The 12257-nt window shown below is 41.6% G+C and overlaps 1 protein-coding gene across 3 annotated transcripts in view; it reads left to right on the forward strand.

The window, feature by feature from the left end:
• Positions 1-12257, forward strand: part of PCBD2 (pterin-4 alpha-carbinolamine dehydratase 2) — a 53956-nt gene that overhangs the window by 2328 nt on the left and 39371 nt on the right. For 2 of the 3 annotated variants that reach the window (XM_077138503.1, XM_077138504.1), the window contains exon 2: positions 216-347. In XM_077138503.1, coding sequence (XP_076994618.1) covers positions 216-347 — 132 coding nt within the window. Of the gene's footprint in view, positions 1-215; positions 348-8611; positions 8627-12257 lie in introns of those variants that run through there. The other variant, XM_077138505.1, reaches the window with a different exon arrangement.

The following is a 12257-nucleotide window of genomic DNA, read 5'->3' on the forward strand; positions in this document are numbered from 1 at the left end:
GGGGAGGGAAGGAAACATACCATGGAGGTGGCTCATTTTGCACAGAGCTAGCCATGTGCTTGTCTGTCTTTTGAGAACAAAGGAGCCAACAATGGTGAGAATTTGTTGCCCTTGAAACTTTTCTCTGCATCTTTACATAAGGTAGAGAACTGTAAGTTCATTTGAGTTTAACTAAATCTTTACATTTTCAGATATTAAATGTATTCTCTTTACAGTCAGCGGGTGCTCACGGGTTGACAGCAGAAGAGAGGAACCAAGCTATACTTGATCTTAAAGCAGCAGGATGGTCGGAATTAAGTGAGAGAGATGCCATCTACAAAGAATTCTCATTCAAAAACTTTAATCAGGTAGATATTATAAATTCTTACTAATGCTATGGTCTGTTTTGTCACCTTAGGCTGTAATTAATTCTGAAACTGTTGGTTGTCTGGTCCCATGTGGATCCAGGATCCAAGATCCAAATTCTCCCTTCCTTAAGAATTCTCCTGGGCAGTTACTACAACTTACCTGGGTGATACTTAGCTCTGGGGGAAAGGTTTGGTTTGTGTCATTTGGAAAATAAAATTTTAAAGTCAGTATTGCTTTGATTTGGTGTTGGCTAGGGTATTTAGTTTCTTTGGAAATTTCAAAATACATTGGGAAAAAAAAAGGTATGAGCTTTTAGTGTTTATCAGAAGGGAGCGTGAGAGAAAATGATTGGCAACATACATTTGCCTGACTGATTCCCCCGACTTCCCTGGGTGGCTGGTAAATGTTCTTTCTTCCTGTAGATGTATTTCTATCTCTGAATCTTCACCCATGGTGCACCCCCTTCCTTGATTGACCCATTTTTCCCAAGCTCTATAGCCAGCCCTTGAAACTTTTCTTAAAACCTGACCTCCCCGCCCTGAGACTCCGTCTTGACAAAGTAACTGTTCTATCAGGGCCCCACCTAATGGAGTCATGCTTAGAGAGTCATCTCCCATGACTTGCCCTTCAGTTATTACTTCATTGCATTTATATAAGGTAAATGCTTTTGACTTTCATGTTTGTTCGGTTAGTTTAGCAATCCTTTGGACAGATTTATTGTTTTTATTTATATTAGATGTCAGCATCTAGAAATCAGAGAGCATGTTTGCTTAAGTAATTCTCTATGGTACCTAACACAGTTCTGGGTAAAAACATGCATTTGATAAATGCAGACTGTTTGCTAGTTTCTAAAAGGGTGTGTGAGCAACAGATTTCCACCAGAGAGAAACCTTCATGTTTTCCTAGTTAATGCCACTCACTTCACTGAGCTACATGTGCTATTCCAGCCATGTGGCTGCCAGCCTTCTGCTGTGAGTCCCCAACTCGTGCGGAAACCTGTACCAGACAGACAGACTGCCTGTCCCTGCTGCCCCACCTGCTCAACAGCTCTTGTTAGGGTCTTGGCATTCTGACTGGTGGCAGGGAATCCCATTGGTACAGTAAGCTTATGCATAAGCTCTTGGTAGCATTTTCTAAGCTTATTAAAATTCTTACATGTGTACAGCTTGACTTCTTTAAGCCTGGGCTAATTTATTGGGCTTGAACATGTGGCTTAAACTACTTGAGTTGTGTTGCCTCGGGCTTTGCCCATGAGTCAGTCCTCCAGAATCAATCCTTACACTTGGGGTGACTTTCAGATATGGAAGGAAAGGCAAAGGAAGCTGTGTAGGATATCCTTGATTAATTGTAAGGTTATTCACTGGGATATTTAATTAACTCATCTTTTTTTTTTTTTTTTTTACCCCTCACACAGCTTTTAGGAGAAAGGGGTAATGGCAAGAAAATCAATGATGTCAGGGAATTTATTCAGAGAACCAGCACAGAGATTCTATCCTGGGGCCGGTTTTCTAGCCAGTCTCCTATGACTGCTGTATGCACAATGACCCTGTAATGGCAACTGATATAATAGCAACTGTCATTGCCCTCCAGCCAAGGACCACTAGGAACATACGTATAGTTGAGCAGGCTGGGTGTATTACTCATGGCAGTGAGGGAGAACTTTCGTCATGGAGGATTTTGGGCCATTTCAAGAAGAAAGTGTTAGTAAAGACTTATTACAGGTTTTGGGCTTGTGCTAGTGATTTGGAGAAATTTTTAAGGAAGCAGGGATTTGCTTTGGATTGATTGTTTTCAGGACATGGGAGTAATTTTATGGTTGGGTATTTTAATAAGTCTTATCTATAGGGAGAGCAGACTGAAGCAAAGTGAAAGTTGAAATTGATTAAAAAGCAGTCACCTATTTAAGCAGGAAAGGGGCATGGTTGGTATTTGGTGGCTTAGACGGTGTTATATGTTTTACTGTATTCTGACTTGGTTACAGAGTGGTCTTGTTTTGTCTTCATCCATTCTGGTCACTGAGTGGCCTTGTCTGAGGTTGATGTTTATGTTCAACTAGAGAGCACCAAGGCCAAATGCCAGGGCAGCTTGTAGCAACACCAGGGCTTAGCTGGTAGTGCCAGGCCAGCCCCCTGATGGCAGGGACTCTTTTTCTCTTTCTCACAACTGATGTTTCAAGTGGTGACTCTCTGAACTGAAGGATCCTCACTCATCTTTCCTTTAAAACAGAGAAGTCATTGTTTTTTATTCTAGCAGCATTGTAGCAGTATTATTTTAGGATGGTGTAAATTAAAAAAGGTATTTTCCCACTGCAGCTACTTTCATTTTCTCTCCTCTTTTTTAGTCTTTTTCCATATGTATAGTTTATTTACAATGTGGCAACTGTACATGTAGTTATTTTTAATTAGTTTAATTTTTATTCTAAACTTAATATTCACTAATTCAATGGATATTTATTAAGCATCTTTTCTCTGCCAAGCACAATTATAAGCTCAGGTAGCTTACATTCTAGTGGGGAAGGTAGACAATAAACAAATGAATAGATAAAATAATTTCAGTTAGTGATAAGTACCATGAAGAAGAATAAAGTAGGATATTGGAATAGAGAGTGATGGAGGAGTCATCCATGGATTGCTGTATTTAAGATGGAGTGGTCAGGGGAGGGGATATCTGAGGCCTGCATAATATGAAGGAGCTCAGCATGTGAAGATCTGAGGAAAGAGCATATCAGGTGGAGAGAATAGCAAGTTAAGACTTTCTGAAGCAGGAATGATCTTGGCATGATAAAGGACAGACCAGAAGGCTAGTGTTCTGCAGCGTACAGAGAGATGAGAAGAGAACAGGAGGAGATGAGGCTGAAGAGATGGGGAGGGGCCAGAGCAGTGTGCCTTGTAGGCATGGCATGGATTTAGGATTTTTTTTTTGTACACCGTATGGCAGGGTCACATTTCATTCCTTTTCCATGTGAGTACTTGGGTATTGCAGCACCATTTGTTGAATTTGTTTGTTTGTTTTGCTTATTTGTTTTTGGGCAAGTACACGGACCAGAAATCAAGCCCAGGTCTCCCACATGGCAGGTGAGAATTAATTCTACCACTCAACTACCCTTGCACCCCCAGACTTAGGATTTTATGCTATAGAGGAAAGCTATTGGAGGATTTTGAGCAGAGAAGTGTCAGGGTTTGGTTTATGTTCTAAAAAGACCACTGTGGCTGCTCTGCTGAGAATAGACAGTGGGAGGGTAATAATGGAAATAGGCAAACTATATAGGATGTTGTTGCAGAAGGAGGTTAACAGTGAACGTGGAGAGAAATGGTGAGATTCCTCATGTATTTTAAAGATAGAACAAGCAAGACTTGCTGATAGATTACGTATGGCCAATGAAGAAAGGAGAGTGTCAGCTCCCTGTTTCTCAGTGATCCCAAAGTTAGTGCAAGCCATCAGGTGAAGTGTGGTGCCATTGGTGCCATTTACTGAGCTGGGGAAGATTGAGGCGGGAGTGGAAATTGAGCCTGTTTTGGACATGTCAGGTTTGAGATACTTTAATTAGTCATCCAAGTGGAGCTGTCGGGTTGGCAGTTGGATATATGGGGTTGAAGCTTAAGCTGGAGATAAGAGTTTGAGAGTCAGCAGCATACAGGTGGTCTTTAAAGTCATGGAGTAAATGATCAAATAGGGAAAAAAATGATGGTGTGGTAAGTGGGATAATTGCAAGTGCCCAGTTCTGGATATGCAAGAGAGTACAGGATTGAAGAGGCAGGCCTCAGATAGGAACAGGGAATGGTATGCCATTGTAAGATGAAAGAAGGCAGGATGTATGAATGTAGATTGGTATATTTATCCTTGAAAAAAAGAGGTAATTCATTTATGATTACTTCTGTTTTTTCAGAGAGGTTACAAATTGGGAGTGAGTGGGCGCTGGAGGGAACAGTGTTGGAAATCTGAAAAGACAGGAGAAGGTATGGAATAGTTACCCTGAGAAATAGGATAGTGACCTAACCAGAGAAATGTAGTTAGTTGCTAGACCATGCTCAGTGTCCGCTGGAGATTTATGGTCTTACATGTAGAGTGAAGAATTTTTATTATCATCCAGCTATGTTCAGTTGCTTGGGCTCAGAGTAGATGGAGAACTGGGTTTAAGAGGGGCTGAGATTTTGCCACATGAGTGCAATGGAGGAACAGAGGGGAGGGAAATAAGACTGTGGGCACGGAAGGGATTAAAACAATAGACCATGGAGTCTAAGTTGGTAAGAAGGGATGTACAGCTGTGATGTAGGAGACAGGTAGTGAAGATGGGGGGAATATAAATTGTTATCTTTTTGGAGGGCAATTAGGCAATTTTTGTCAGTTTTTAAAATGTACATACCCATTGTCCTACCCTAGAAATGTGTCTTTTAGATATATCCTGCATGTATGCAAAGATGAACTTATAAAGCTGTCTATTATAGCCCATGGGCTGTACTCTTTTATTGTGAGCAAGATTCACCTGCACCAAGACCCACCTGTCCCTCACTACCACCCTCCCTCAACAGGAGGTAAGGGGGGCCCACTCTGTTGCTTATGCTCTTGGCAACAAAACAGCAGCACCTCTCCTCCCTCAACGCTACAAACTGGAGGGAGCCACAATCAGAACTGATGGCTCACTCTCCCTTAGAAGCGAAGAGCCCACACTATATGCTAGCACATTTTTTTTTTTTAACCTCTGCTGAACTAAAGGTAAAAAGGTTACATTCTGGGGTGGTGTGATGGTGGCTCAGTGGCAGAATTCTTGCCTGCCATGCGGGAGGCCCAGGTTCAATTCCCGGTGCCTGTCCATGCAAAAAAAATGTTATATTCTGTTTCTTAAACTCAATAGATTATGAACCTTTTCAGTTCTTTACATAGTTTTTTTCATTTTACTTACAATGAATCTTCAGAAATAGGATTATACTTAGTTGGGTATTAAAATTTTCAAGTGGTTTGCTTACATAGTGTGTGTAAAATGGTACCACAAATTTGCTTTAGCATTCATTTCTTTAATTACTATGGAAAATAAACATTTTTCCTCTGTGTGTTGACTGGATTAATACATTTTAGAAATGTGCTGGCTTGAAATGATGTATGTACCCTAGAAAAGCCATGTTTTAATCCTAATCCCATTTTGTAAAGGCAGCTGTTTCTTCTAATCCCTATTCATTATTGTATGTTTGAAACTAATTAGGTCATCTCCCCGGAGATGTAATTTAATCAAGAGTAGTTGTTAAACTGGATTAGGTAGAGGCGTGTCTGCACCCATTTGGGTGGGTCTTGATTAGTTTCTGAAGTCCTATAAGAGAGGAAACATTTTGGAGAATAGGAGATTCGGAGAGAGCAGAGAATGCTGCAGCACCACGAAGCAGAGTCCGCCAGCCAGCGACCTTGGGAGATGAAGAAGGAAAATGCCTCCTGGGGAGCTTCATGAAACAGGAAGCCAGGAGAGAAAGCTAGCAGATGATGCCGTGTTCGCCATGTGCCCTTCCAGCCGAGAGAGGAGTCCTGACTGTGTTCGCCATGTGCCTTCTCACTTGAGAGAGAAACCCTGAACTTCATCGGCCTTCTTGAACCAAGGTATCTTTCCCTGGATGGAGGCCTTTGATTGGACATTTCTATAGACTTGTTTTAATTGGGACTTTTTTTGGCTTTAGAACTGTAAACTAGCAACTTATTAAATTCCCCTTGTTTAAAAGCCATTCTGTTTCTGGTATATTGCATTTTAGCAGCTAGCAAACTAGAACAAGAAACATTTTCAGTGATGCTGGATAAAAAACCTATTTCTCAAGCCTTTGGATTACTCTAGGTTTTACTATAATGATAAATAACCAACAAAATATATTTGAACTTGCTTTCTCTTAGAGGTTTTATTCTGAGATACGGTTAATTCTGAATAGTCCCAATTCATTTGGTAGCTCAGATGGGTGTAAATACTTGGAAATTATAAGTGCATAAATTTCCAAAGGAGTCAGATAGGGCTGGTGATTGAAGTAGACATAGATTTGGTGCTGTTAGCCCACTGTCTCTACCCTTGACGACGGTGTACGGGCCCTGCATTGCATTGACTGCAGTGTGAGTGTAGGTTGGTGGACAGTGCGGTGGTGATGGTGACACTCAGTGACAGTCAGGGTATGGCAGCGCCAGGACTCAAGGCAGGGATTTTCCACACTTGGAATGCTTGCACTCAGAGTGGGGTTGGCATTTATGATGGAGTTTTACTGTTTTGTTTTGTTTGTTTGTTTATGTAGACATAAGAAGGGAGAGGTCTCTAAGTGGCATACAAACTTACTCTTAGATGTTTGGCAATTGCAAGATGTTGGCATTGAAGGAACAAAACGTCAGTCAGAAATAGGGATGTGAGCATCCCATAAAGATAAATTTTGCTCGGTGTTATCATTTATGAAGACAAGCAGAAAGCTTACGAAATCAGAGGAAATTTTAAATTGCAACTGTAGTGTGGGAAGTGAGGCTTTGAAGCCCGGGAAACAGCTTATGTCAGATGCCAGCAGATGGAGCCCTCCGGGGCAGGCGCTCAGACTGGCCAGACAGCAGCATAGCCCCCTTGGGAGGGCTGCCCCCGTTCTCTCATTCCAAGAGAGAATGAGATCCAAGGAATAAGTCCTTGGATCACCCTTTTTCAGCGTGGAAGCAGGCTCAGTATCAGGAGCAGGTAAGCAGTGAGGCTGGGAGTCTGACTTGAATGGGGACTGGGTCGAAGCTATAAGGAGTCTCCAGTTGGTCATGGGAGAACATTTTGTTGAGGAAAGGGACCAAGCTTTGTGAGAAAGAACTGTAGTTCTCTGCATTCCTGGAGGTGCTCCTTGTGCCTTGTCCATGCTTCCTTAGGTGGGGCTGGTATTTGATTATGTTAAGTTATGTTTTATGAATTAGCTGATATTCAGTCACTTTTGACTTACAGAAATGGTAATTTTATTCGGCCAAGTCTAAAGTTTGTCCGAGGGCGGTATCTTTTGCAGAGCAGGGACTGAGCTTTATCCTCTGTCTTCTTCATCACAATTTGGTTGTTGTAACTGCTGCTGTTGAAAGGTGCTTTGAGCTGGAGCAGGAGTGAGGAGGAGTGCTCTGAACGGCCTGGCAGGGTCAGGAGGGCTGGGTTCTGTGCATCTAGCAGCAGAAGCACCAAATGTAAGTTTGGGGGTTGTAAAATGTTTCTCTTCCTGCAAGTAGAGCAGTTGCAAGTTACTGTTGCTCACTCACTTTATAAAAATGTTTTATTGAGGAATTTGATAATAGGTTTATGGTTAATATTTTGAAATAATGAAGTCCAGGGCCTGATGATACCAGAAGAGACATCTGTTAAGTAAAATGTTAACAATTCTCTGCAGGACTTTGTGGAGGTCTCGGCAGCCTTCGTTAGAAAAGAATAAGTAGGTGTTTTATCATTCATTGTTATGCACCCAAACTTGGTACGCATCAAAGTTATGAATCAGTCATGTAACACTGTGAGTGTTAGATCTGAGCACTCTTGAAGGCAGGTACTCACACAGCCTGTGAAGCACACCCAGGGAGGATAGTCCCAAGGCGTGGGGATCATATAGGTTAGGAAGTGTCAATTTGCTTTTAAAGTATAGTCTAATGTTTGTATGTCTGGGAGCCAGGTAAAGTGAAAACTTAAATGGTTGTCACACACAGTAGTTTGCATCTAACCTGTGCCCACTGATGGGCTTTGTAATCATGGCTGACGAGAAACCTGAGGAAGTGTTCATAGCTTTCTCAGAACAGGGAGTAGAGAAATTCATGTTTTAGCAAACTTTACCTAACATTCAAGAAACTAATAAAAATATCCATGTGCTGCATTCTTCACTTTGGGATTATTCCCGGAGTTTCAGCAAGCCTGGGCGGGACGAGGCCGCTGTGGTCAGGTGGTGGCTGGAACATCAGCGTTTGTGTCTACTGGGAAGGAAATTAGAGCCTAAAATGTTATCTTTTAGAATCTTGCCTCTACTGTTTCTCTTAAACAACAGAACTGATATGTATTGGCAAAAATACATGCAACAGATCGATGAGGGGAAATATAAAATGGTGTCAAAAAATTTAGGTATGACACCACACTGCAGTGTAAAAGTGCTATGGTCATTACACCATCCTTTAATAAAAATGTTTTTTTAACTATATTGTTTTTTCTTAGTGGTATAGTAAATCTTCTGTTTACAGAAATTAGTCTGAGTATTTTGTAAAAGTCAAACAGCCAAGAAATATAATTTCCTCAACAGTTTTTGTCTTGCCCTTTTTACAGATGGCGTAAAATCAGGTGTGTAAAAAATAAAAAAGCAGTTGAGCTGACGTGAAAGGTATTTCGGATTTATGCTTTGCAGATGATATTGGCATGATTAATGCATTCATTGCTTTTTTTTATTGCTTTTCACAGATAATGTACATGATGCATGGAAAATGTTGTGGGTTTAAATCTTTGCCAAGTTTAGACTGAATATCAACAGATGTTATCATATGAGTACCACAATTATTATAAAATAAAAAATTTGTTACAAAATGCATTGACATAAATTTCATTTATGTAAATTGCTTTCCTTAGTATAAAACTTTAGTGTAGCTGTTAGGGTTGGTGAAGCACTTTAGATGAGATTAACTTGGCATAATGTCATCACAAATGGGTTGCTTTAAATTTAACTGACAAGAAAATAACACTCAAGAGTTAGGAAATTACTCAGGCATTTGTTTTCGGCCGGCATTGCTGGTACTGCTTAAATAGGTTGAATATGGATTAATAACGATGGACTGCTGGCCCAGTAATTACCGAAAATAATTTAAAGGAGGCCTTAAATAATAACTTAAAAGTATTTCAGTCTTGCGCTTTTCCTTTTCTGTTTCTGTTTTTGTCTGGTATGCCAGTCCACTGCTTCACCACGACCCTTTTCAATAGTGTTCAGGTTTGCACAGCAGGAGTTTGGCCAGCAGAGTTTTGGTGCATTATGGCTGTGACATAGAAACTTGCCATTCAGCTGTTTCTAAATACTGACATGGGGTGCCTGATGGCTGGAGCAGCCTTGTCGGTTAGTCACCTCGTCTTCCCAGCAAATACAGTGCTGCCCTCACATTCCTGTGGCCTGGTGGTGCCAGCTGCTCTCTGCCCTCAGAAGGGATTCAGTGCCACAGGGTGGACAGGTGGCTGGGGTTATTCTTCCCTGTCTCTGAGCCTGTGGCGTTCCACTGTTTTTCCTATGTCCTTTTAAACAAAACAAAGCAGTAATATCCTCTGCCCTGTTTTGCAAATAATTTATCATCAGATTGCCCTCATGACCTAGGCTAGAATGGGACAGTCTAAGTAAGTCACTGAATATTACAGAAGGACACTGAACCACACTGAGATCATGGGAGTGCTTGGGTCATGCCACAGTTAGTTCCAGACTACCTGCTGGTTCCTAAAGTAACATTTTAGATCCTACTGAGAAATAGAGAAATTTTTTTAGGAGGTATCTTATTTTCCGAATACTACCTGTTGGATTACTTTTCTGCCTTATATGTGTTTCACCATACTTCCCTGAGAAAGGGAATATTCACCAGCTAAAACAAACAAAGCTGTACTTGTTTAGGAGTAACCCAGGTATCACTGTTGAGCAATCACAGGTCATTTAATTGTATCGTTAAAGTCAATCGTATTAAAAGCAGCAAATGCCACTAATGAATCTGTTTCCTTGTGAGTTCTCAGCCAGCAAGGCAGGATTGTGGCCTCTTACTCTATCATTCATCAAACAGGCTATTCACATATCCTGCCTCTGCCATTGTAGGCCTGGCTGTGGGCATGTACCAGGTGCCTGGAACAGACCCAGTCAGAAGCCACGTAGTTTCCCCACTGATAGCCTGAGAGCCAGAGGGCCCTGGCTCTGTCAGGATCAGTGAACCTAGTAAAGTGCTTGAACCGCCAACTGTTGAGGGCTTAGCACCATTCTGAGCTCAAGGTGTGCAAGGAGAAAAGTACAAAAGAAGTAAAGGATTCCGTTTTTGCCCAGAAGTACTCCTAATTTTGTTGATGAGGTGGCACATCTGGATTGGACAAGATTGTTGATTTTTTATTTTTTATAATACCAAGTTATCCAGGCACTAAAATGTGAAGTATGACTAAATTTAAGGAAAAATATTCCAGAATGGCTACCTGGAGAAGGAGATTTTGAATTGGTCCTTAAAGATCTGATAGGTCTTTGTGAGGGAAGGAGCTAAGGGAGGGGTCAACAGATGACACAGGTCAAGGACAGGGAAAAGAATACACATCTTGTTTGTAATGTGTTGGGGAAATGAGGGCTCCAAGATTGGTTCGATTTGCTGGGCTACAGGTTGGCAGGAGGGTCCATGTGCCTTTTCCTCTTTAGTGTTGCCTTAAATTTCAGGGCTTCTGAAACTGAACTCTCACCGTTCTCTTTCCTCCAACTTGCTTTTTTTCTCTAGCGGTACCACCTTCCTCTCAAGAACCCAGATCCGAAACTGAAAATTATCTTGTTGATCATTTAGTCCCCAAAAGTCAGTCTTCCTTTCGTGTCTTCTGTTAAGACTGTGCTTCTGGCCTGTGCTTCCTGACAGCTTTTCATTTGAGGGTCTCTCAGCTTCCATTCGGCCTACACACTACTTCACTGTGATCAAGTTCGTGTCTGCTCAGAAAATCCCAGTGCTTTCCTGTCATGTCCTACAAGACATACTTTACCTTCTCAGAGGTTCTCAGAGCTGCCCATTGACTGGCCCTAACCCTACCTCTCATGCTCCTCTCCATGAGATCTCTTCACTCTGTTAGAAATTAACTGTAAGGTCTCTGAGAAGTCACCCAATCACTCCCCTCGCTGAAGAAGTGGGGAAAATGAGGTTCGGAGAAGGGCAGTACCTTGGTCAAGGCCACAGAGTAAGTGGCCTTGCTGAAACTGGAGCCAACCCCCCCAGCATTTTAGTTCATTTCTACCATTATTAAAGCTCTCCGCCCCAACTCCATGCCCCATCCCACCCTACCCTTACCTCATCTGTTCATATCCCACCCACTTCTGGAAACTTTGCCATGACTTTTATTAATTCAATGTTAATAAATAATTATTGAGCATTTACTGTATTCTAGACGCTCTGCTAAACACTGGTGAACAAAGCATGTCTGCTCCCGTCTTCATGGAGTTTATGGAATAGTGGGGAGGGAGAGCACACACAAAGAAAAAAATGAATGTATAGTTACAAATTCTAAGTGCCCATGAAGGGAAATCCTAATAGCTAATGTTTACTGAACATTTAAACTGTGTGCCAGACACTGTTGTAAGGACTTTACACATATTCATTTATATAATGTTCATAAAGCCCTGTGAAGTAGACACTATTTCCTTCATTTTACAGGTGAAGTAACTAAGGCTTAGATTAAGTAACTTCCCCAAGGTCACACAGTTTGTGAACAGTGGAACCTCTCCAACAGAGAAGGGTGCTATGACAAGAGTAAAGGGAGGACCTAATTCAGTTTGAGGTGAGAGATCAGGGAAGTCCTCTCTAAGAAAGCGATGAACTGATGGATATTTTTAAAAGACCACTCAGAGGATGTAGAGGATGGAATGAAGGGGGCAAAGGTCACATCAGGAAGAATAGTAAGGAGACTATTGCATTCTTCCAGGGACGACATCATTGCTAGCATGGGTATGGCAAGAGATCATGGATTGGGGCGGTGACAGAGAAGAAGCTGAGAAGTGTGGAGGTTGGAGCTTTACTTAGGAATTCAAAGGAGCTGGAACCAGTGGTGTTTTACATACCTTTAATAGAAAATACAAATATAAAGGGCAAATACAAGTTTCTGTAACTAGGAAGGAGTGGTAATAGTGAGGAAGAAGAGCAGGGGGTGTTAAGAATGACTCCCAGATTTTGAATCTAGAGGAACTGGGTGATTGGAAGTGATATTTCCTGAGCTGGGA

The sequence above is a fragment of the Tamandua tetradactyla genome, chromosome 20 (genome assembly GCF_023851605.1).
Source record: "Tamandua tetradactyla isolate mTamTet1 chromosome 20, mTamTet1.pri, whole genome shotgun sequence".
Lineage (NCBI taxonomy): Eukaryota > Metazoa > Chordata > Mammalia > Pilosa > Myrmecophagidae > Tamandua > Tamandua tetradactyla.